Here is a 27,691-nt window from a genome sequence, read left to right as displayed (position 1 = left end):
GTTAATGCCTCGGGAGTCCTTGAAAATCCTGAGAGTCACAGTATCTCTGATATACATAGAGTTCAAGAATTTTTGTGTAAGAGCCTGAAGTGAGTTCATGATTGGTGTTTGATAGAGTAGCCCTGTGTGCAGTGACCCTGTACAGGGTCACTCTGGGAAATTCCACTGGACAAAAACAGGGTGCTCACAATTTTGACTTTTCCCATCTTTCTCAGTTTGCATTAAATTTAATAGATGTCTCAAAAAAATAAAAAAAATTACCTCAATTCCTAAGAAGCTAAGATTCTGATGGAACACATGACTTGCCCTATATGCGAAGCCTCCTGTGGTTTGTTCTATCTTGAATGTTGTTATGAGCTACTTTGAAAAGGTTTTCATTGTTTGGGAATTACCTAGACTCTTCTTGATTTTCTTTGCTCTGGTCTGATGCAGACTACAGGGCCAGTAAGGAAGCCATTTCAGTGACAGGTCTTGTATCTTGCCCTGTTTCTTATATTAAGGACTTACCAGCTTTCTTTCTCAAAGACATATAGGCAGACATCCTATATCATTTTCTTTCTTTTTAGCCAGTTGTAATTCATTTGTCAATGCTGCCAAGCCTGTGTCTTCCATAAGGAGGCTCAAATTATGATATATAGTCTTTATTTTCATTTTCTTTCCCTAGTATTTGTTCACCCTTAGATGAATAGCAACATTGGGGTCAGTCTTTTACTTCTCAGAGTTGGTAATTGTTGTTACTACTTTTTGATTTAGAATGGATTATGTATCATGGGCGGTAACTCTTATTGCTTATTCCATTCATCTCTCCTAGTTATAATACCCACCTTTCCTGGGTTATTAATGTTCCTATGTGAAATTTTAGAGATTATGAAACAATTGTGCTCAATTTCATGAAATAACTCTTTGTGATCTTACAAAGAATTTACAGAAACTTAAAATAAATGGCAATAAGTTGTTGCTTTAGTGTACCATGTGAGATTGTTCAGATTTATTACTAATTTTTAAAATTTCACCAGTTTCCATGGTTGAAAAAAATATTTTTGTCATACAAAGTGATCTTCTCATTGTTTTTGCTTTCTATTTAATTTATTCAAAAGAATGCCTCTATAGGTAGAAATTGTGCAGAAAATTTAAATTTAATAATAGCCTCTTCACAAGGTTATAGAAGGAATAAAAACTCCTCTTACTTATAATTTTTAAATTTTAATTCCATTTGACTACCTGGCAAACTTTAATGGGAAAAAAAGTGTTAATATCTCTGTTACGTTTAATAGAATTATAATGGCCTGAATGTTTCATGTTGGCTACACAATGACATTTGAAGAATTATAGGCTTTCTGAAAGGAACCTTTTATTCATGTACTCATGAGTTAGAAACAATCTATTTAGAAGTTATTATTGTTCATAGGAAGGATGCTGAACCACCAGTAATTCAGCAGACCTCTATATGCCAATTGCTTTCTTTTCCAGGACGATTCAGTCCATTGGGGGAACATATTAACTTTTGCTGAATTGGGCACATTCAGGGAAGAGAGGGTTGGCAATAAGACAAGGAGGGGAGAGAGCCCTGTATGTAAATAGATGTTAAATAAAATCTAAAAAGAATTTATAATATCACAGGTAGTTCAGACATTAGATATAAGAGCCCATGCATAATTTTTACAAACATTTATTGCAGCGTAAAGTATGTTGATACAGATGAACTTGCATCTGACGGAGCTAGCTCTGTTAATGAATTTGAAGTAATAAAGATTTGCTGCATGACTTAAATGTGGAGATTGCTGAAAACCACTTTGAGTCATCCATACATTCAGTGATATGATGGATGTCGAGGTTAATTTGCAATAAATCCATTAGAAGTCATGGCACTGATGCGTCAGTGATTGTCATATAGAACCATGCATAAATAATAAAGGTGACACATTTCTTCATGTGCCTTTCTATGTTCTTAAAACGTTTGGAATAGTGATTAAGATGTACTGTTGCTGCACATTGAATTCACTTTTAGAACACAATAAAACATGTTTCTATGAAATTAAAATAATAAAGCTGGATTGCCATTCACTTTGTACAGTTACTCCTTTAACAGTCGAAGTGAATTTTTTTGCACCATGCTATAAATCTTATGCTAGATGTTTTATGATGATGAAGTAATATTCTTTTTCTCATGAAAGCTCCCATGTGATACAATTTAATATCCTTCTCATTGTCAACTACTAGTGAATGTAAATAATAATATAATGGGTTTATGTGAAAAAAATTGCTAATCCAAGGAATGAAATACTGAAAAGTTTAATAAAAACTGGGATGGAGGAAAGTCATTTCTTCAAAAGCATTTGATTTTCACACAACTTTGAAATGACTCAAACTTTTTCAAATTTATGTTAAAATAAACCAACAATGTTGCAGCGTTCATTATTTTATATATTTTTTCTTTATTTTGTATTTTTAGCACATACGCATACACACACACACACACACACCCCTTTCCACCACATGCACCATCTGTTCTATGTAAAATTTATTGGGCACTTACCATATGCCAGGAATTGGTCTAAGGTGTTACTGTGTGATATCTCCTTTATTTTTGACAGGAGCTCTATGAGGTAGATATTGTTAGTATCCTCATTTTGTTCAGATGGGATATCCAAGACTTAGAATAAATAGGTTGGTAAAAGTCATTGTAGCTAGTAAGTGATTCAGTTGAAATTTGAACTCAGGCCTGTTCAGAGCCTACATTCTTAATTCTTTAGCTATCTGCTATAGTAAGTACATCATGTCCTTGTTTGGAAAAATGCATGCTAAATGAAGTAGATTTTAAAACTTTAGTCATCTGACCCACTGTATTTTATGTGGGAGTATTGTCATATTTTTAAGATTACTAGAATAGGATACACTGTAATTTTCTATCTTGATAGACGGGGGTTTAAGAACATATGAGATTTCTCAGAGTTTGATATGTTTTTTTTTTCCTTTTAAGAAAGCCAGGATGATTATAGAGGTAGGTAGAGAGTGGCAGGGGGAGAACGAGACATCTAATTCTCTCACTTATTATGGAATTATGCTGATGAGTACAATACAATGCACTGTTGTGAACACAGAAGAAGAGGGGAGAGAGGTTGCTTTCCAGATATATCTGTAGAAAAAAAGATGCTAGAAATAACCACATTGTTTGGCACAAGGTAGTACGATTGTTTTTACTTTGTTTCAGTGAAACTTAAAGAACTGGAAAGTCATTTTAAGGAAGACGGAATAGTTAATAGCATGCTAGTTGCCAGGCCTTAACACTTATTGAAATATGAGATGAAATCAAATCTCGAGCAATGATGTTTGTATTGTGGCATTTACCTTACTGAAAATATAAACCTTTAAGTCATTATCCTCACATTCTGTAACTGAGGATCTATAAACTTTCATAGCTCCCTAAGTTTGGGAAGTATACCCTAAACGAAATGTTAATCTACGTATATTAAATGTTCTGTCATTACACATTTACATGTTATTCTTCTTTTTTTAAAAGCATTGTGAGGTGAAAGGACAGTATATGATCATGAGGTGCAAATGTCACTTTATGGATATGAGACATTAGAATATGATAACAGTTGGCCTTGATAAATTCAGACTGACACATCCAATTAACTTTTTCTTGACTGTCTTGTTATGATAACAGAAACATTTCTGTAATAAAAAAAAAGTACAGGAGTAGGAGTCTGGATACTAGGTTTCCTTACCAGCTCTGCCACTTAAACAAGATTGCAACTTGAGATAACACATCAATCTTTAGGACTGAATTTCCTCAAATGTAACATGGGACTACTGCTTACCCTACTTTCTATACAGCAGTAGAGAAAAAATGAAAGTTTGTGGGAAAAGTGATATTTTTAATATTAAGAACCACTATGTAATGTAAGATATTTTGTTGTACACTACTGTCTTCCTCTGGTGATCTGAATTCTTTGATATGTTTTACATTGTTTTGCAGCATCTCTAGTTTTGAATATTTGACTTAATTCATACAAACTACATTGCCACTAGAGAACAAAGTTAATTAAAAGGTATAAGAAAGAAAAGTAATCAAATACCTGTACTCAGGTCACCTCCACATTCTCCTGTTAAAGAAGCCTTCACTTTCATATATGTTCTTGTCCAATTTTTATCACTGTAGGTTTTATTGAAACACTTCATAGTCAATCATCTGAGAAAAATTACCAAGCTGAAAAATATTTATCAAATAGTTCTTGCTTATCAATATTCCAGGTAACAAGCTTCTGAAGACGTAGAACAGTAATGGTCTTGTAGGCTCCAGGATATCTGATACACAAATCTCTACATTCTGAATGTTCTTTACTTGCACACTGACTGAAGCCTTTGAAATACAACTTACCTGTTTTCACGTGAGAGAGAGAAACTACTTTCATGCATTGGTATCCAAAACAAAATTAGTAGAGAATGCACAGCCTCTCTACCATTCCATTATAGCAAGATTCTATCTTAATCACTTTTACATTCAATATCATACTGCCATGTTTCTTGTGTCACTTCTATATGCCAAGGCCTTTTTAAGCAGTCAGGCAGGAGGCATATTGCAGAGGTCTTCAGAGTTTCTGAAAGGCCTGTGGAAATGTTTCAGACAGAATACAAAAGGCAGTTGGCTCCAAAACACAGAAAAAGAAAAAAATATATTATCAGCTATTTAATTAAATATACCCAAACGTGAGAGTAAGTCAACTTCATTCAATTGGTAAACTTGGTAATGATAGAAACTTAATGTGTAGAAATCTTAAAAACATACTGCTGTACATACACCTTTTACATATAAGCTTTGCTCTTGGTAGAAGCTATTTTTTTTTAATAACACAAGATGCTCTGTGGCCTAAATTTTAATATTTACTCTTATCACTTCCATTGCCATCTTTGGCACGTAGTGAGAACACAATAAATATGTACTGACATCCTTTGTTATTGGAAGGCTATTATTACTCTCTATAAATTATACCCGAATGACGTCTGTTCCTGGGATAACTTTGCAAATATGTCTATGGTCCCATTTAGTATGGAGAAAGTTCTTTCCCCCGCACCACCCCCTTTACACACACACCAAACACACACATACATCTTTGCATCTCTTCCAAATGTTCTGACTTAAAGATTCCATTCTATTGCATTTAGTGAGATAGAATTTTTGTGGTGCAGTGAGATAGGACTTCAGGACAGTAGATGCTTAGTAAACTTGTTTGAACCAAAACTTTTTAAAGTAAGATAAAGACCATAAAGTAAAATTTGAGCACTTACCAAATAAGGCTATGATACTCTTAGTACTGTAAGACTCACATTCACTTTTGAAGAAAAAAAAATGGCTCTTTTTATGATCCTGGATAGTTTGACAGCTACTAGATATTGCTTGCTAAATAAGACCTCACTTCTATTGATGAGATCTATTATCTGTATTTTCATGACATGACTCCTGGGGCTTATGACTATTTGTCCATTAGTTATCATTGACAGATGATTTATCATATGTGAATGAACCCTTTCCCCATAAAAGTTGACTAAGAGAGTATTTGTTATGATTGGCTTTGCTGTGCTCTATGACCCTGTCACATGCACATGTAACTCATTGTTTCAAAAACAAGTTAATATATGTTTTTGCTCCTTTTGGAAGCAGCCAAAGTCAGTGTTACTTACTAAACTATTTCTGAAAAACTAGCAGGGAGAAATAAAACCCCATTAGATTCCATGCTTGTCCTCCTCAATGGAAAAAGTTGTAATCCTCCATTTGTTCGGAAACACCTGCTGGTAGTTTAATGAGTATATTAAAAACTGAGCTGCCTTGATATTTCTTTTAAAAATACCCTGTTCTCTTTCTTGAGCCTGTGTGACTGGAATCTATGATTTGCTCACTGCTTTTGCCATGGTTTCACTTTTGTATTTCTTTTTTGCCATAGTGTAAATTGAATCATTTACTGATATGTCAGTATAACAAATACAGGGAAGTTCTGTACCTGATCTATTTGGACTAATTGGTTTTGGTTTTTGTTTTCCAGCTGGGACAACATACATCTTTAGCAAAGGTGGTGGACAAATTACGTATAAGTGGCCTCCTAATGACCGGCCAAGTACACGAGCAGACAGACTGGCCATAGGGTTTAGCACTGTTCAAAAAGAAGCTGTATTGGTGCGAGTGGACAGTTCTTCTGGCCTGGGTGACTACCTAGAGCTGCATATAGTAAGTACTTTATAAATAAGATTCCACTTTTATTTGTTACTGCTGGTTTTTGTTTGTTTTGTTTTGTTTTATAAATAACTTATAATTCTGCCTTTTGGAAGTTCCTCCTACCCAGCAACCAGCACTTTAGTACAGAAAATATAAATACACTTCAGATGTATTAAGACCTTAGTTCTACAGCTATTGCTAAAAATGTTCTTTACTATAGAAAATATATTTTCTGGTTGTTAAGTGTAAATTCCTCTCAATTCTCTGTTCACAAAGATTTATTTTGGTATATTCTTAGTGACTTTAGGCAGACTTGCCAATTAATAAGCTAAATTATTGCCTTGTTGATACTATTCCATCTGACTGGAAGCAGGTTGTAATACTGGTAACATCAAAAGATCTGAACACTGTGTCCTTATTTCTTTCCTCGCTTGAAAAAAATAATTGTCTAAAGTTAACATGCAATGGATGGGAGAAAAGGAAACTTCAAGGGTAATTGGGGATAGAAAAGAAAATGGTGAAAAGATGGTCTCCATGCCATCTTATGCTCATTTTGATACATAAGTATGAAGAAAATACAATGGACTCTTGTCATTTATATCCTGGGATGGTCCCTTTTTCACCAACTCTAAGCCTACTATACAAATTTAGCCTGCATATCATAGATGACAAATTATGGTTAATAAATAAAAAGATATTTTTTAACCTTTTAAAGTTACTATAATTTGGAGACTCTGCCTCATATATCGACATTCAAAGAGTTACTCATTTGTATAGTTATAATTCTTTATCTCATTTTATTGCAATACTTGCACAGAAATACATGCAGTCTCTCATTGTTAAGTGATATTAATATTTTACTGATATGCAAAAATAACAACCATAGGAAAATGTCACATATTCAAAAACTCTAATGGGTTCCTTATATCATAGTTTTTAGTTGAAAATCTGTATCTCCTGTGAGGTTACAAAAGTGTGTAGGTCTTTCTATTTCCCTTTTTTATCCTTGATGTATATAGTTTATCTTTTCTGTCTCACATGATTATGTAAATTTGGTTTGTTTTGCTTTCATCTATCCCTATAAGTTCTCCCTTTCCCAACACACATGCCTCAGAAGACAATTTGATTAGGTCAACATATTCTTTCCTCTTAGAAACTGGCCTTCAGGCGTTCATCCTGAAATGATTAGGAAAACCATCAAACACCAAAATACATTATCACCGATTTTTTACAGGGGCTTAATTCTCAAAGTTTTATTCATTTAATTTCTTAGTTTTCCACTAGACTTCTAGAATTTCCAATTATCTGAGTAGGGGTTTACACTGACCACAAGAGCTGAATTCATTGCTAATCTTAGAAAGAAGAAAAGGGGAAAAAAAAAACCCACCTCAGCACAACCATTATTGAACCGTAGTAAATTTTCAATTCAAAATGCAGTTGTCAAATGGGAACCCTGGGAAAGTAATTTCAACTGCCTTTCAGCAAATATCTAACAATCAAAATTGAAAGCATCTTGATTTTTATGGCATCATAAATAAATGATCAGTTGAGATAAACTTAACTAGTGCACTAAGGAATCTTGCTGTTTAGAGTAATCTCAACTTTCTAAATATATTTGCTCCATTCTGATTTAAGAACCTTGCGACTTCAAAAAACTAAAGAAAAAAAAAAAGAAAGAAAAATGAAAACAAGAGCTTTTCCTCCTGAAAGAAATTACTTATTGATCCATTACCAATTACACATTTACCCTGAGAAAAGGCTCTGCAATGATCATTCTCAAATCATACGGGACTGTGTTATTGAATTACTCCAACTACTGTTGTTTGTTTTTTTTTTTTTTTAAAGATTTTATTTATTTATTCATGATAGTCACAGAGAGAGAGAGAGAGAGAGAGAGGCAGAGGGAGAAGCAGGCTCCAAGCACCGGGAGCCCGACGTGGGATTCGATCCCGGGTCTCCAGGATCACGCCCCGGGCCAAAGGCAGGCGCCAAACCGCTGCGCCACCCAGGGATCCCCTGTTGTTTGTTTTTTGGTCAGAGGGTTCAGTCTACAAGAATGGGTATTTTTTTTTTCTATTTTGATCAAATGTGGGCTTAAAAGTCCCTCCATACGTAATGGATTGACTTTCTAGGTGTCCATAAAAGCCCAGTAATTTCCGTGGTTCCTTTACTTGCCACAGATTTCTGATAGCTGTCCTATGAGGGCCTTATTCTCTCTGAAACTCCTTCTTGTTTGCCTGCCTATTCACTTTAGATTCAATATTTGTCTCACCACCTTTTCCCTCTTGGATTAGCTATCTTCAAACTTTTGCTTGATCTGAGAACCAGTACTTGACTGGGAAATAGAAAATGTATATTGATTCTCTGGGCTTACTAAACCCCCTTTTTGGTCACCTCTACTCCTCCTATCTCAACTTCTAGTATCTATCTGTCTTAGTCCAAATCTGGCCAACTATAGCTTATCTCCCTCCCTTTTCTCTCATTGCTTACAAATGATGATCAGCTATTAATGACTCTGCAAGTTGCTTATATGGAGACAAGTCACTTCTTTCCATATTTCAATGTACAAACAAAATTAACCAAAGGCCAGTGATGGAGGCAGCCCTGGTGGCGCAGCAGTTCAGTGCCGCCTGCAGCCTGGGGTGTGATCCTGGAGACCCGGGATCGGGTCCCACATCGGGCTTCCTGTGTGGGGCCTGCTTCTCCCTCTGCCTGTGTCTCTGCCTCTCTCTCGCTTTCTCTGAATGAATAAAAAAAAATAAATCTTAAAAAAAAAAAAAAAAAAGGCCAGTGATGTTTGGTTTGGTTTTGTATTTTACACTATTGAAGTTTACCTCTAATTCATGTAATGGTGGGTATAGGGAAATGGAAAAGAAGGAGGAGTTAGAAATTTAAAAAGACAAATGTTGGAGAGGAAGGGAGGGAGGAAGGAAAAACAGAGAAAGAGAATGATGTGTTTAGGGACCAAAGTTGCTAACAGCAGGTGATAGAAGTATTCTTGATAATAATACTTAGATTTGAAAATTTTAAGACCCTATTTTATCATATTATTTAGGTACCTTTCAATTTATCCTAATTTCCATCAGATTATTTCTTCTACTTCTTTCAAGATTAGAAATCTAAAAGGAAAACAAGATTTGTAGTTTATTAGTGTTGTTTGATTTTGGTTTATGAATGTACCTGATTTAAAAATTAACCTGATTAGTACCATAGGTGATATGTCTTATCTATAAAAGTTAGTTATTATTAGCCACTGAACGGCCAGAAAAACTTCTGTAAACCTTCAAGGTCAGCCAAATATAAACTCTGTACTAATCTTTGAGAATTGCATTTCTACCCTTAGTAAATTAACCAATAAGTTGTTCTCCTGTAAAGGTACTCCAGTCTTGCTGAAATGTACAATGCCATTTCAATTAGATAGCTTTATTTTTTATTTTTTTCAATTAGATAACCTTAAAAATATGATTGACATAAAATTTCGATGAAGATGTGAATATTTGACGACATCCCATTTTATCAGAATGATTATGTTTGACTTTAACTTGAAAATATAATCATAGGGTAGCCCGGGGGGGCTCAGCAGTTTAGCGCCGCTTTCAGTCCAGGGCGTGATCCTGGAGACCTGGGATCAAGTCCCACATCAGGCTCCCTGCATGGAGCCTGCTTCCTCCTCTGCATGTCTCTCTCTCTCTCTCTCTCTCTCTCTCTCTCTCTCTGTGTTTCTCATGAATAAATAAATATAAAAAAAGAAAAATCATATTTAAATTTTGATCAATTGTACCTTTAAAAATACAACTTGGAATAAAATGTTTTTTGACTCAGGTGGCCTAGTTTTTATAGATTTTTAAAATTATATTACTATTAATGCTACTACTGTTAACCTCAAAGCCATATGATATTACTATTGAAATTTTTAAGGTTTTAGGAGGGATGAGGGAAAGATAAATACATGAAGTGAGGAGAATTTACTTAGGATAGGGCCTAGAATACAAGTACTCAATAAATACTTTCTGAAATAATGAATGAATTAATGAATTATATATTGAAAATATGATGGCTTAGGTGAAGAATAGACAGTCAATTTTTCATTAGCTAATGTGAGGTCACAGGTACAGGTTAGTTCCTATCTAGCTCAAAGAAAGTCTTTTAACACTTGTTTGTAACATGGAAAAAATGTAGTATTTGATATGCAGTAGCTATAGTATTGAAAAGTTGCATATTTTTATTGATGTTGTTTTCTGAATCTTCAAGTAAGAATTGATTATGGTCGTTGATGGTTTAAAGGAAGTGTGTGGTGGGAATTTTTGTTGGATGAATGATTATCTCTCCTTAGTAATTATCTCATTTATTATAACTCACTTTTATCGTGAATTGTTCTCTAGTCATTTCATATCTGCCCATTATTTTCCAATAGAGATAAACTGTCTAATGACAGAGAACATAATTTGATAATAATGATGATTAATAAGAAGCATAACATAGTGTAAAAATGTGGCTTTTCATTGTTCATTTCAGTACATGCTTGAAGCCTATCCAGAAAAATTTTCTGAGCAACTAGTATGGCCCAGGCCTATGTTAGACTCTATGGATACAAAAATAAATGAGCTTACCACTTAGTAGTTATCTCAATAAATATTTGTTGGATGAATGAATGAATGAATGAATGAGCCAAATGGGATCCTGGTCACCAGGTAGCTTAGATTATTTATAGTAAGCATACTTTGTCCCAAAATGACTCTATCTTGGTTCATCTCCATGTCTTCCTCTTGCAGTTTAACTTTCTATCTGTATTTTTCTAAGAAGATAAATAGATGATAGGTTTTTAAGAAAAATAATATAAAGAAGAGACTTCTAAGCTGTAGGGTGTTGTACACATTTAAATTAGTAGTGTTAAAGATTATTTAACCAATATTGAGTAAAATAATTCTTAGAAACAATAAGCAAAAAAATTAAATTCATTTAAAAAATCAATTTATAAGATATACATAGAAATTTTAGCAGTGCTATCACTCTAGAGAAAACATCTCATATATATTAGTGTGGCAACATTAATTAGAAATTATTTAACCCCTCTTTGACTTACAGAAGAAAGCTAGTGCAAATGTGTGCTCACTCACTGCCATGAATATTAACGTATGCACTGGTTCTGACCAGAGGAAATGTGTGGAGGGTGGTGGAAAGGATGAGTGAAGAGTGTTCTTTGAAATTCTTTCATCTTGAGAGCATGAAAGAGCATTGCAAATTTGATTAGTGAATTGTTGTACATATTTGCCGTAAGTGTTTCTTCTTTGTACTTTCCTGGGTCGGAAGCCTTATTTTTGAAACCAGGCTCTTAATTGATTTTGATTTAGAAATACACCTTTTGATCAGAGGTTTTTAGTATGGACTAGAAGCGTAATATATTTGGAGTAAATATTACTTGTCCCAAAATAACTTGTCAATATCAGTGACATTGTCAACACTTTATCTTTTTCTGCATCTCTCCATTTTATTTGGTTTAATAAACTTTACTTAATAAATAAATAATGTATTTTATACTTTATAATACTGCTTTATTAAAACTAAATTTAAAGACATCTTTTTAGAGTCAGTAATTATACATGAGTGCATACCTGTATCAACAAGATAAAACCCAATTATTCTTTCACAAGAGTTTCTTGAATTTAAATTATGTTCCATCTGAAATTTTCTTTCTAACCAACCAATTCACCTATTTTAGAAGTTTCACTTTGCCATATAATGTCTAAATTTGACCTTGTTAATCATATCAGTAGATTTTTTTTTTTTTTTTGGTTTTGTTTTCTTGCTTCTTACATGAATTTGAGAACATGTGGTCTTTTTGGCTAGAATTTTTAAAGAAAGACTAAAATGATGTCATTTTACCATGTGTTGTAAAATTTTTGTTCCAGCTTCTGAGGTATGAAGGATGCAGGTTATCTTTGGGAGAAATGGGGGAAGTGATGGTCATAGTTCTGTTGGCTTAAGTGCTATCCAGATATCTTAAAGCAATCTCTATTTGGGGGACAGGTGTGGTCAAGTGCATCAATACAGACTACTCTCTCATCCTTTCTCCTTGGAAGTTAATTCAATTTATCATTTTCTGATTTACCGGTTGTTACCTTTGATGCATTAGTAATTCTCTGAACATAATTTCTATATTTCTAGAATTATTTCTTTCTTTGAAGTTCCATTGCTGTTAAGTTTAATAAAAGAGAACCAGAACAACTATCTCTGTATACATCTCCTCAGTCCATGTACTTACCAATTAGACTTATCTTTCTGTCTCTATTCTGATTACTTTCCAGGCCATTTTATGCAATTATATTAGGGTAACTTGCTAAAATGTGTCTTTGATTCACTTATTTCACATTGATGCCTCCCAACTCTGTATAGGTAAAGTCACAGTCTATGTCTAATATTTTATGTCCTTAATATTCTGATCTTAATTTCCATTTTCAGGTCCATTTTCCCATAATTCTATACTCATCCTTCTACTCCAATGAAATTTATTAATCCATTTTTCATTTTTAAGTTCTATTTATTTATTTGAGAGAGATAGAGAGAAAGCAATGAGAAGAGGCAGAGGGAGAGAGAGAGAGAGAATCTTAAGCAGGCTCTACACCCAGTGACAACAAGGAAAGCACATGAAAACAGGTTATTAAGGATTCTGGCTTTGCAGAAGTCTAAACCCAATATAGTTTGATGGAAAAAGAGTAATGAAGACATTGCTTGAGGGTTAAGAACTAGTTTAGGGAATGCATACTGAATTAGGTGTCATCTGTACACTGATCAGGAAAACTCCTTTTATTGCACAAAAACCCCACTGAAAGCCATAAGCAAAATGCGTGAGAGTAACAGTTTAAAAATGCAAACAGCATGTCAAACATGTCCACCACCGATCAGGAAACAAGATGAAAGTGACACTATGGCAGTGGAGTCCTATTAAAGCTGATGTTGGGCCACTAGATACAGGCAGCTCATTTCAACAAAGGAAGGAAATGACCTCGGTGAATATACTAAGGGACACTCAAGTTAATAGTAGGCATGAATAATCTACATTTTAAATCAGGAGGAAAGAAACGGAGATAATGTTCACTGAGCTTGAGAAAGTTATTTTGATGAAAACAAATACTTTCAGAGCTGTGAAATCCAATTTATGTTGTCCTCATGCAATTTGGGGGATAGTATGCTGGATAGCATTCTTAGGTCAAGACAGAGAGGCCCGTGTCCTACTAGAGGACCAGGAGGACTAGCTGTTTAACTTTCTGCTGACAAGCAGAGTCCTGGAAGAGAATCCTATTGATTATAATTCTGAGAAGACGCTTTAATGGTGGACTTTTCCTACCAAGAAAAACACTTCCTTCTAAACCTTCCTGTCCAGCAAAGAGTAGAAATACAAGACTGACAGACCAGAAAAGCTCTTTGGTGAAAGATAAAAATTTAATGGACTTTTAGAGCTTTTTTGGTCTGTAAAAATAAGTTGATCTTAATATTCCTAAAATTCTACTCTGAAGTTTAGCTAAGATATGTAGACTGCCCACTCCCAAATAATTCTGTCCTGACTTCCCCTCTGATGACTACACTCAGCATTTCCAGTTGCATGTCTTATGGGCACCTCAAAGTTACCACATTAAAAACTGAAGTCACCATCTCCCAACCATATATCCACTAACAATGATAGCTTTAAGCCTGACATCTCTCTCATGCTTACTCTTCTGACGTAATCTCTTTCTCACAAAGTTCCAGGAATGTTTCTCATAATATTATGGAGAAGTTTCAAATTAACAGACTGAATAAGGAATCCATGCCCATCCCAGACCAGTCTTGTTAGCAGGCAAGGAGTTAGGACACACGGACGCATGGGAGGCTCAGTGGTTGAGTGTCTGCCTTCAGCTCAGGATGTGATACTTGTGTTCTGGGATCAAGTCCTGCATTGGACTCCCTGCAAGGAGCCTGCTTCTCCCTTTGCCTATGTCTCTACCTCTCTCTGTGTGTCTCTCATGAATAAATAAAATCTTAAAAAAAAAAAAAAAGAGTTGAGACATAATCTCCCTGAGGAGAGAGGGAAAGGGTACAGTCATGGGTAGACTGCTGGAATCCATGCCAGATGTTCTTTTTTTTTTTTTTTTTAAGATTTTATTTATTTGAGAGAGAGAAAGAGAGAGAGAGAACTAGAGCATGCATGATCTGGGAGAGGGACAAAGGGAGAAGGAGAAGCAGATACCCTGTTGAGCAGGGAGCCTTATGATGCAGGGCTGGATCCCAGGGCCTTGGAATCATGACCTGAGCTACAGACAGGTGCTTAACCAACTGAGCCACCCAGGCACCCCCCACCCCTGCTTTTTATCATGAGGAGGTATTGTTTCTGTTTATCAAAATTGTGTATACAGACACTTGGTACTTTACTTCTCTGGGACAAAGCATAGTCAATTGTCTGGAAAAAAAAATTGGCAAAATACTCTTTACTATTTTTTTTTTGTCATCTTTGTACTCACCCCTGGTTTTGTTGGCAATTTTGTGACTTATGCAAAATTTTGGATTCAGACTAAAGTGATTAAATTCCAATGGCCAATTCTCCATTCGTGTTGAACAGTGAGATGCTGAGCAACAGTAAGCATCAAGAGAGCGGGGACTTTGATCTATTTTGTTCACCTTTGTATTCCTAGAGCCCAGCTTAAGGCTGGAATTTAGCTAATGAGAAAAAAAAATATTGAAATAATCTTTTGATTCTACAGGATCTGCCAATTTAAACTGCATGTGTGCATTCTGAAAATGTTCTAGGGCAATAGGTCAGCACTGCTCCAGTCAAGGGTATGGTCTCCTTCAGGAGAAATCAGTTTATATTTAACTTCTTCGGCATGAGTTACAGATGCAAATATGAGCTAACTACTGGCGTATTTCCAATGTATTTGTTGCATCCTTATAGATTGGGATCTTGAGGCAAGTGTCTGGTGAACCACACCTTTACTGGTTCTGTTGGGGAACTACTGGCCTATAATACAAATAGCTCAAAAGACAAACTCCTCAGCTGGCCTCAGTGAGTGCTTATAATCTGGGCTTATTTTCCAGTTCCTGCCCCTGCCACTTCCATTGCAGCTCACACATGTTCTTTCTTTAATTCATGCATCTGACCTTTTTATTTTATTTTTCCCCACAAGCACCTTTCAAGGCACTGGGAATACATAGTAAAGTGAGGCCTGGCTTTAACCTTAAGTAGCATAGAATTTAATGAATAAATTTCATCTTTAGTGGATATGTTAGCCACAATATACAGGCATAGGCCGGTATTTCAAACCTTCATGCCATAAAGGCACAATTAAAGGTTTTTAAACTCTACAAAGCAGTCTTTAATGTGGCTTTTGATAAAAGCAATTAATAATCTCATAACTATTTCTAAGTTTACATGTGTTATCCCATCTAATATTTAGAAAAACCCAATGAGAAAAAAATTATTACTCACATTAGAGTAATAAGGAGAAGAGGCACAGGTCACACAGCTGATGAATAAAGCCAGAATCTGAACTCAGACAGTCTGACTCCTGAGCTCATGGGCTTAACCTGTTGGCCTTCCATGAGTGGGGCAGGTAGGAGAAATAGAGGAGGCAGTCCTTCTTCGGGTTACAGCTGATGACTCTGCTTGAATCCAGTTTATAAAGTCAGACAACCTTAGCTCTTAGCATACCACATAGCACATGAATTACTGAGGATTCCAGATACCAGCTACATAAACAATCTCCTAGCTAAATACATAGAAAGTTATCTGGTTGACCAGTTGCCTCAACCATTTTGTAATCAGCTAGCCAACTTTTGTAATTAGTCTTACTTGTACATTTGGGGCATTCATATTTTCAAAGGCAAAGAAGCACAATTTTCAAAAAACCCCATCTGTACTGGTAGTGAAATGGCAGTCAGCTAGCATAGAGCTTCCAGAGGGCTTTTGTTCAAGCTTACTTCTCTTTCTGAAATATTCCTCCTTCCTCCCACTCATACCTGCCCTCCTCTTCTTCCTAGTCTGGTGCCTATTTTGTTTGGATCATGTATTGTATATATTTGTGAAGCTTTTCTTGGTCCCCTAGGGCAAAACTGACCATATCCTTCTTGGTACCTACTGTAGCGCTTTGTTTTTAATGCTACTGTATTACTTATCAGCTCACAGCTCTTTCCTTCTGTGTCCTTTCAGCTCATTACATTGTGAACTCTTCCCAGGTAACTGACCATATATTCTATACCTTTGTATCTCTCTATTTCCATACACTAGCACCACGCTTATTAATACATGCCAATAATGTGTATTGATGAAGAAGCGTATGTGTGAGTACATGGAGCCTTTCTTTTTGGCTTGTGGCCTCCCTATGTCCCCTCCCTCCCCCTCCTTCAGGGCTGGTAGTTTTCCATCGTAGTGCAGGAGCTCACAAGAGGAGCTCTCCTCAGAGCAGAGTATGAGGTGGCCTCCCACGGGATAATCGTGAAAGCATGTGACACTGTCCTGGGACTCCCCGTTTACGACCTATGGAGGCTTACACACTCAAGGCAGAGGCCCAAGTGCTGGGGCCCATCACAAAACGGTCTCATTATCCACACGGTATTCTCTGAGGGAAGGAAGAACGTTTTTCATCTTTCATCATAGACCAGCGCCGCTTTCAGGTCCAAAATTCCAAATGTAGTCACTTCTCAGAGATCTAGTCTAGGCATGCCTCTTATCTGCTGTCTGTATTCTTTTGGGTACTCATACAAAAACATCTGTGATACATTTCCCTGTATTCTAACTTGAGGAGAAGAGATGAATCCACCCGGAGAAAAAGAGAGAAAGAGACAAAGAGAAAGCAACCAAGTGAGCCTTCGGTGGTAATCAGCTTTAGTTGATTATGGTGTGGAGGGTAATCGTGGATGATTACTCCATGACTCTGGCCATTTGACTGTCTTCTTTTTTTTTTTTTCTCCTGCTGTGCTAACCTCTGACATGTGCTTAAATGATGGAGGTGAAATTCATTCTCTATTTATTAAAAGAGCTTTGAAAAATGATTTTAATTAATATATATTAAATGCTTGAAGGTACTGTTAATTATCTTAAGTACAGTTAAAATTTCCCTCTGAAATCATGCTCGCCCTATTCATTTGCTTAGTAAGAACAACTGAACAATACTACTTAGCATGTATTGAGTGCTTACAATGGATCAGACGCTAAACACTCTGCATAAAAATCATATTTCATTTAATATTCACACTAACCTATTGAGGTATGAATTATTATCTCAATTTTACAGATGAGCAAACTGCATTTTTAAATAATTGACCCAAATCACCTAGCCTGTTCTGACTTCAAAGCCCCATTTTTCTTTTGTGCAAAGAAAAGATTCAGGCTAGCTCAGGTACTCTTTCAGATGATGATGCAAACCAATTTATGGATCCTAAGGCAATGAGTCTTTACTGCACATTGTGTCGGGATATTCCTTAAGCATGGGCGCAAGGTGGCTTCTGTGTCCTTTAACAAGAATTCACTAATTAATGGTAGAGTGCCATGACGGAACATGTGATATTTGGCATTAAAATACTTTCAATGGGTAGAATTAGTAAGTGTTATTGCTATTTTTTGAGTCATGCCTAAATATCGGGCAAAACTAATACTGTCACAAGATTATTGGCCTTCTGTGGAGATGAATATAAAAATAACCTTCAGTGCTCTGGAAACTGGCTGGACCAGCAACTTCTAGCCTTTCCCCAGGTTCTTAAGCTAATGCCTAAAGCCTAGACAGCTTGTCCTACTTTTTTTTTTTTTTTTTTTGACTAGGCCTCTGTGTATCTCAGCATGTAAATGAGGGGGAGGGAGACAGGGAATATATCTATTGCCTGTATTTCTTGCTGATTGGACATCTTCCTGACAGAAGTCTTCAAAGGAAAAGTATGTCATCCTGTTCATTATTGTTAATTAGCAGTCAAAGCCAGGCTTTGGAGGCTGTGTTTCCCACAGAGAATCCGCAGAGAAATGGGGCTGAAATTTTAGCAGTTACATGTGAAGCGGGGTCAGGTAGCCTGCCATGTGGGGTTCAGAACCGAGTTCATTTGTTCTTTAAAGGACAGACATTGCAGAGAAATTTCGGGTGTAGAAATAGGTTGTAAATTCTTACCCTCCTCCCAATGCCTGATTCCAGAGCCCTGCAGGTTATTTTTATATTAGTATTGTAAAGTGTTGGATAAATGAAGTGGCTGGGATGTTTTTTGGTATTTCAAATTGAAACGGAGATATTGTTCATTACTATGAGAAGACCATAGTATAATCATTCATAATTAACTTTCAGTGATCTTTCTCCTCCGTAGACTTTATTTCTTTTATTTAACTGTCTTCTTTTTATTTACTGCTTTTTTTTTGTTCTTCCGTCTAGACATAAACTGGATTCAATAGATTAGTGATGCATAGAATTGGGTCCACAAGGCCAATAATATTTTATAACAGGCTGTTCAGAGGGAGTTGAATTTTATTTGTTGTCCTATGTCTCTATTTATTTTCCACAAAAAAATACTTTTAATAAATTTTATCTTCTTAGATCACGAAAGTACTTTTTGAAAAATTTAAATACAATGAGAATAAAAGGTAAAAACTGCCTGTAATGTAGCAACCTTGTCACTGTGGTGTCTGAAATTCTAATCTTTAATTTTTGGCATATCCATATATATTTCTTTTCTTTCATTTACATGTGTAAATAGTTATATATGTGCTGACATACCTGAATATTCTTTCTTTCTTTTAAGATTTTATTTATTCATGAGAGACACAGAGAGAGAGGCAGAGACATAGGCAGAAGGAGAAGCAGGCTTCCTGCAGGGAGTCCAATGCAAGACTCGATCCCAGGACTCTGGGGTCATGACCTGAGCCAAAGGCAGATGCTTGACCACTGAGCCACCCAGATGCCCCTGAACATTCTCTAAAAAACATTCTTTAAAACATTCTTAAAATGTTTCTTTATGATACATACTATTCCCCAGTTTGATTATTCTTATTTAGTGTATTTTGGGCATCTTTCCATTTTAGAGCATATAATAGAGCATATAATCTCATATTTACCTCATAATATCCTATTGCACACATACACTGTAATTTATCCAATCATTCCCTATTGATGGGCATTTTAATTGTTTCAGAATCTTTAGTATTTCAAAGGATAAAAGTTTTCTTAATTTTGTAAAAAGATTATTTCATATGTATAATTTTTTTAGGAATATAAATTCCTACAAGCAGAGCCACTATATTTAGTACAGGATAGTCCTCTAAGAACACTGTACCATCAAACACTCCCACCAATAAGTATATAAGTATGTCACAAATGGGGCATTTTAATATAAGTACAAACTGCCCTCATCATTTCTTAAAGGAATTGAGCAATGATTTTCCTTTCTGACCTGTTTGAGTGTGTTTACATTTTAATAATAACATTGGTTTAGAGCTGATACCAAACCCCCTTTAACTTTGGTCACAATTTCTCATATTCTGATAACATTCTCAGAACAGCAGTGGGCTAAGGAGGCTGGATAACAAGTTCATGAATCATGTAGCTCTTTTTAGGAATGCAGAGCTACACAGTTTTTGAAGAGCCAGGCAGGCAAGAGGTTAAAGTCCCAGTGGGAGGCAGTACTCATTTCAGTCTGCCTCTGTGTTCTTCACCTTCTACACATTCCATAATTCTTCATTTTGCCCCTAGTCACTTCTTATTTTGATCATGCAGTTCCCAGGACTTGTGCAACAGCAGTGGAACGTGACAGGTTTTTAAATGTATGAATATTGTCAACATTATTGTGGTTAATCTTAATATAACAAACAGAGTAACAATAGCTATGTTCTGCTGTTAAGCGTTTAGTAAGGCATAGATGTCTTAGCTCTTGATAGCTCATTTAAAAGAGAAAGTTCTCGATCTCAGAAAGTGGATTACATCAAGGGATCAGCTCATATGGTGTGTGCCATTTGGTAATGGCTAAGATGAAACTGAATGAAGTAAATGTTCAGAAGGGGGGAAAAAGATGTAGCTATGTAAGTTCTTCAAATTCTACACATGATTATTTACTTCAGTCTTATTGCATCCATTATGGGCTAAATCACAGCTGATAGAACCACATTTGAAATTCGAGAATATTTTAGTTCCCTTGCCAATTTTTATTAGTAATACATGAATATAATTTAAACATGCAACATATAACCCAAATGATAGTTTTTCTTTGAACTTTTTAAATTGTTTGCAAGGTGCTACCACCTTGAGTTTTACTAATGAAAGGTAAAATTAAAATGTGTAACTGTGGAGTTTAATAGGCACTGAGAATATTTGATAATGCCACAGCTGTCTATATCATATTCACTAACATATTTAATAGCTGAACAGATGCATCTTGCTATGGCAACACATGGTACTGAGCAGCAGGGAGTCCCATTTGACAAGTCAGTTTTTATTTTATTTCTTTATCCCAAACCTTCTCTAATAATCCCAGATTTCAGTGTGTTTTGATTTGTTAGGCAGCAAGCAGATAAGAGAGATTCTGTTCTCTGCTGCTTATTTCCAACAGGTTGTTTGGCTTCAAGATACAAAGCCTGTGAGATTCTAAAATAAAGTAACTGGGCAAGACTGGGTAAGACACATAACACAGAGAACTGCATATCAGTAAAATACACGTATTCAATATAAGATGGATAGAGCACCAACTTCACAGAGACTCTGCAGTGTGTCATGTGGAAGCATTAGATTGGTATGAAAATTCCAGCAATCAGCTTCTCAGAAAATATTAGTTATGTAGTAAGGTAGGTTATTTAATTGTCATGGTTTGTGTATCCATCTTCTAGTTGCTTTACTTAACTAGCAGTAACTCTTGTCAGCAGAGATGCCCAAGGGAAATTGAGGTTGTTTGGTGTTGCAAGATTTGCTCTCTGAGGGTCAATTCTTTGGAGCTTTCCATGAGCTATTTTCCAATCTTTTAATTGCTCGTGTCTGGAAAAAAAAACAAAAATGATATATACTCTAAGGCTAAAATAAGATGTCTGTCTAGCTAATGTATTTTGAGATTCACAGAAAGATGAGGAATTGATAATGGACCATTCGAAATAGATTTTACCAAAGATCCTGTGCAGCTACATTGAAAACTGTAAAATTGTTGAAATTGGATACATTTTATTGAACTTCAAGGATTTCTAGTGTGGTTTGTGTGGTGAGGGAATTATACTGTCATGAAATCTAAAATGTTAAAGAGCTTGGTTCAGATCTTATGGAATGTCCTAATGCAATTATCAATTATCTGAAAGAGACAAAGTGGTTGCAGTTCTGCATCTTTATCGACCATCTACTTCAGCAGGGTCTGCATAATCACCACCTAGAATCTGTTTAAGCACTCACAGTGCTCCGTCTTTTCCTGGCCTCATGGTTATTATGCACAATCTATCTTTGCCTCAACAACCACACTAATTCATTGAATTCAGGGTAGCCCTCTAGGTTTGCACAACTGGGTGAATTAATTTCTTTCCATTGGAGGAGTGGTGAAGTGTTTTCCTCCACTCAGACTTTTCTCTGTTGTAATGGTAAACCTCAGGGAGTTGGGCTGATACTGCTTTCTCCTAGTGTAACTCATAATTCACATAATTCATATAGGCATGCCTGTAAGAAACTATTCCTAAATAAGTGGTCACTTCAATGTCTCTTTTCTGGTCAATAGTACTGAAGGGCTGAAATATCTTTAGAGTGGGACGATAGGATAAAATATTTAGCATGCTCTTGATAGAACCTTGTTTTTACATTTTATGCTAAGGATACAGGTGTCTCACTAATCACTTTTTTACATTTGATTTGGTTGTTGAAAATAAGGAGTTAATGTAAACCTAAGCTCCCAAGGCTTTTTCATCACCTAGGCTTATTGACAATTTTTTGGTAAAATTCTCATATTCTGTGTAAGAGTTATTATTTCCAAACCCTGAGTCTTATATACCAACCAGAATGTTATTCTCCCTCTCAAAATGGTACATAGGAAGATGATATTTAAAATAGTGAAAACTATGTGGATAACATACAGATGCAGTTAGTCACAAAACAAATTGTCATCTTGAGGAATTCTAAACTTAGATAGAAAGACAGCTAGATGTAGCTATTTGTCTTCTGCTATGCCTGATGGAGAGATGGCTCTAAGTCCATTTGAATATAAGGAAAGCATATCACCCCCATTTAAAATGCAAATGAATCTTTGAAACATGATAGCTATTCTCTCAGGGGATAAAACCTGTAACTACTGAAGTTTTGTACATTTGGTGAACGTTACAAATGAAGCCAACACCCGAATTCATAGGATTTACTCAATGGTGAATAACAAATTTAAAAGCTGTCTCTTTCTGAAACTATTTTAAAATATAGAATTAAGCTAAATGTTTTTGGAAAGGGCATTCTTGTTTTGCATATATAAAACAAGAATCTCTGTGCTTTTAAGTTAAGGTCAATTTAAAATGTTACTAGGTCCAAAAAGTTGAGGTTTTCAGATCCCTGATAAGTTTCAAAGGTCTGGAAAGATAGTTCACTTAGATGTTCACTTGTTCTCTGACTCCTCATTAAAGACTACAAATCCTAATTTTTAGAAAGTAAATGGATCATACTGCTGTGGCTTGCTGAAGGTTTAGATTCTGTCTTGGAATCCAAGATGCACAAATGTCTTTCTCTCCAAAATCATGGGTCTGAGGGAGGGTATAATGGTAGTTGAATATGAAGCATACTGAAAAACTTTGTGATCTGAAGGAAATAAAGGTACTGTACCTTATTGAGAACACAGTCAAGTCTTTAGAGTACTGTGGTGGGATGTCATTCCATTCTGAGAGAATCATCTACATTTTACAGGGAGAATGGGGTCCATACCAGAAGCGGGGAGATCTCTCCAGAAGGATATTTAGAGCTAATAGACATTCAATCCCCACCGGAAGTAGGGAGCCTTTCATTCGTGAATCATTTATTGAGGACCTTAACTCACCAAACCTTGTTAGTTTCTTAGGAAAGAAGTTTGGATAAAAGATTGCACATGCTTCAGTAAAATTGAAGTCACAAAACAAAGTATCTGAAGACAGACATTTAAAGAAAGGATTTTTAAGTTATGTAATAAAGACAATAATAGGACAGGAACTTACATTAGTAGCATAAAAGAAAGAATTGTGAATTTTACTTCATTGCCTCAGGAGCAACTTTGCAGAGGAGGTAGTGGCAGGCATGTGTGGGCGGGGAATTTGCCAAATACACAAAAGTAAGCAAGGTGGGGGGCACTGAGAATAATACAAGCTAAGGGTAGATATAGCATGAGGTGTCTTACTGTGTGTCCTTGAATATAACCCATAGTAGGCATTGGAAAATATTTTCTGGATGAATAGTTAAATGGGAAGCATCTTATCTTGTTTTTCAATAACAATGGAACGGAAAGAAGAGAAGCATCAAGATTTTTAACGAGTGTATAAGTGGTGTCCTACTATAGGGAAACTTCAAGTAACATCCTGAAGCCTGTAAAGGTTATAAAGATGACCTTCAACCGGGCCTTCTGGTGACAGACTTGTTACACAGATCCACAGAATGCTGTATCCCATACTATCCTAGGACTAATGTTTTGGGTCCCCTGTTATAATTGATTTTGTCCTTATCTTTAGGCATTTCTAAAAGATGATCCACATTGAGAATTGACCCCTATTTATGGGGGGGAGGGTTGTTTAATTACATACTTTGACAAAAAGTTTTAAGGTAATTGTACATCCAGCCAGATAAATGATAGTCCTGTGATTTTCGGGATTTTTCCAGGTTTTGGTTGTTCCAGTCCCTTGGTTGTTCAACTAATTCAGTGGGCACAGAAACAGTAATAGCAGTAGTGTTGAATCATGCTTAATATTTTACTATAATTCTGATATACACATTAAACATACTATTTAAAGATGTAGTTAGGAATAAATTTACTACTTTTAAACTGTCTTTGCTATTCTTAACATTAGCAAAAGTTAATCTATAATATATATGTATTGTGATGCTCATAATCAAGGATTGAGAGAAAAATGTGGAGAATATTAACAGTATTAGGAGGCATTGCTTATGCTGGATCTATTTTGCTGTAATAACACTTCTGATCCCTTTCTAATTACCATATTAATCTTCACTAGTATCTGACCCAGGTCTTATATACCAGGATTGCCAGGAACATGACAAGGTTATTGCTTTTGACCCTTCAGACATTATGAAGAAGCTATTTTTAGCCACATCTTTTAGAGCCTGCCAACACATAAAATAGGTTCTGTCATAGATATTTCTTCACTTTCTAAAAATAATAATAATATTTTACAATATACTATGTGTAATTTAAACCTTATGATTACTCTGGACTTGAAATCTCATCTTAGAGGATAGCAGATCCATGTTTGGAATTACCCACAATTATGAAATATTTTCTTTGAAATTATGTTAACATGGTGCCATTGATCATTAAAACTTGAGTTGAACTTTTTATTTTACAACATATACAGAAAATTAGTGTGGGAGTTCTCTTATCCCCAGAGACTGTGGTTTCCTGAGCTCAGTAAAGCACTCTGATTTTGTTTTTTTGTTTGTTTTTTAATGGCTTGAAAACAGAACGCTAAGAATGAGAAAATATCTTTTGGGATGTCCAAATCTCTGCTCATTTACATTATAAAATATGTATATATTGTAGAATCTCTTGATTTGGTATCAGGAAGGTAAAAATGGATTCAAAGAGGGCACCTGGCTGGCTCAGCTGGTTGTGTACAACTCAGTTGGCTTCGGCTCAGGTCATAATCATGAGGTCATGGGACTGAGCCCTGCATGGGGCTCCATGCTCAGTAGGGAATCTGCTTGAGATTCCCTCTCTCCCTCTACCCCCTCACCTCATGCTTACTTGATCTCTTGTTCTCTTTCTCTCTCTCAAATAAATTAATAAATATTTTTAGAAAAGTGATTCAAAGAGAATAATTCTGCCTTATAATTCTAGTTTTTAAGTAGTTATGATATATGAGTTGAACTTGTAAATACAATTTATTCATGCAACTTCAAAATCAAAATTTTTGAGTTGGACCAATTTTTCCATATGTATTGCTACTTCATAGTAGAGCATCAAATTTGAATACAGTTTAATAAATATTACAATGTTTATAAGCATCAAAACAGTAAAAATATAGACATGATTTTTAACCCTTTTAGCTTATAAGTATAAAAGGATAACTTTTCTGACATCATCTTCTCGCTGCGTCCACTCCCTCTACTTTTTTTATACTTAGAAGCATTTTTAGTCCCTTTAAATATTTTACCAATTTAATCTGAAGTTTAGCCACACTCATTTGTGAACCTAACTTTTATGTCTGATAATTTATTGATAGATGTTTTGTTCTCTAAGGAGTTACCTAATAGGATTTAAATATTCAAGTGACAAATTTGGACCAATTTCCAGTCTGATATATTTTATATTATAACTACTTTTAAGTGCCCTATTTTTACAACTATTGTTCCCAAAAAAGGATTGTTTGTTGCACTTGCTCTTAGCACCTAAACCATCTGAATATTGCCTGGGGAATCAGAAGAACATGCCAATTATGCACTTGCTAAAATTTTCTTTGGATACTCCACTTTGCGTAAGGCATTATGGTTGGGCAACTATAGGATACATGCAGTTGAATTAAAGAATAGGCAAAAATAATTGCTAAACAAAGGTTTGACTATGTGATAATAATTACCTGCTAAATAAAACTTTGATTATGCATAGTATATTCATATTGTCTTGATTTTCTATTATTAATATGATGATCTCATATTTATATATTGTTTTATGTTCAAGCCATTTTTTATTCAAATCATTTTATACATAATCTTTAGAAAAAACCCCAAAGGTCTAAAAAGCAGTTTTTATTGGGTATATTTCATGAATAAGGAAACTAAAGTCTAGAGAACTTAAATGACATGCATAGTAAGAAGAGCGATGATCAGAATTCAGGTCTTCTTATTTCAATCCAAATACATTTCTACCATACTTTAATTTGTAAATGAAATGTGTCCCTCAAATATTCTGGTCAAGATCATCTTAAACATAGAGAATGTAATATTCACACTTTTTTTTCAAAATTCACACTTGATAGAGATTATGTTAATATGAATTTGACTCATTTGTTGATTTTGAAGAAGCACATTGACCCATAACACATGATCTTTATTTATAACTAGTCCTTATCTTAAAATGTACTCCAAAGGTATAATAAGGACTTAATATTCTTTGCTTTCAGAAACCTTTATTATAACCCTTTTTTTAAAAAATGCAAGACTAGAAAGAGGCCGGCATATTCAATCAGATAGAGAAATGGGAGTAGGATTGGGTTGGAGGGGAAATGTAAAGAAAGGGGCATTGCCATTTTAAAGAAAAGCAAGGAGGTACTCATCGGAAAAATAATTTTAACGCTTGGAGGAATATAGAAAATAATTACAAAAATGAAGTATTGTCTGAAATGAATATTGTGAGGGTTATAGCTGCCTATCTCATTTCTGTGATGTGTAGAATTCAAGTAAAGCTCTAGCTGCAAATCAATGACCTGGCTATATTAAAGTGAGCTGAGTCCAAGCTATGCTACATATTTCATTGTACCTTGCATCAGTTTATAAAATCAGGTTAATAATACTTTCCTACCTACCCCACAGAATTATTCTGAAGATCAAATGAAGCAGAAGATGTGGACATACATAGCATTATACAAAGCTATATGGTGCAACCAAAGCTATATGGTTTCCAAAAATCATGTGGAGAAGTGTTCTCAGTGTCTTATAATCAGACTGTGTGAAAATATAATGTAGGTTATAACTGTTACTTGAAATCTAGAGAGTTATTCTTAAGAAATTCTGAAAAAATAATCAGAAGAGTTAAACTTCTATATTTAAAATCTGGAAGTGTCTGGAATAAAGACTGGATTCAAATTATCATATAGTATCATTTTGTAACTAAGTAGCAGATTATTTTCTAAACCTACAGAAATTCCTTTTAATGTTGTTGCTAAAGCTTATAGGAGTCATTTTTTCCTAGGAAAAAATTATCCAAATTATTGATAATTTACCCATTAAATACTGAAAGTATGCAAGATAAAGTTGCAGGTTAGTTTGGAAATATCTGAAAAGATTTAGCCTTAGAGGTGTGCTGATGGATCTCTTATGTAGGTCATTCAAAAAAAAAAAAAAAAAAAAGACATATGGACCTAAGATTGTCTCATTTTAGGTACACTAACTGGCTATATTCAAGAATCGCTGCATTCATAGAGAGAAATCCCTAATTCCTCCTCAAGGGCCTTGTTCTTGCTATGGCCTGATAAAAATTAACCAGTACCCTGAATGAAAATACAGAAGACATTGTTATTCAATTTATAGTTGAAATGAGGATTGGAGTCATGGCTAATGTGTATCTCAATTTAACTAAAAAAACAAAACAAAATCAATTTAGAATGAAGTGCCAAAT

The 27,691-nt window shown here is 35.1% G+C and overlaps 1 protein-coding gene across 26 annotated transcripts in view; it reads left to right on the top strand.

Annotated features, from left to right (window-relative positions):
• Window positions 1–27,691, top strand: part of NRXN1 (neurexin 1) — a 1,110,252-nt gene that overhangs the window by 791,480 nt on the left and 291,081 nt on the right. For all 26 annotated transcript variants that reach the window (XM_077915348.1, XM_077915346.1, XM_077915359.1 and 23 more), the window contains one exon: window positions 6,045–6,226. In XM_077915348.1, the coding sequence (XP_077771474.1) occupies window positions 6,045–6,226 (182 nt within the window). The remainder of the gene's footprint in view (window positions 1–6,044; window positions 6,227–27,691) is intronic.

Source organism: Canis aureus, chromosome 11, assembly GCF_053574225.1.
Source record: "Canis aureus isolate CA01 chromosome 11, VMU_Caureus_v.1.0, whole genome shotgun sequence".
Taxonomy (NCBI): Eukaryota; Metazoa; Chordata; class Mammalia; order Carnivora; family Canidae; genus Canis; species Canis aureus.
This window is presented reverse-complemented; position numbering and strand designations above follow the sequence as displayed.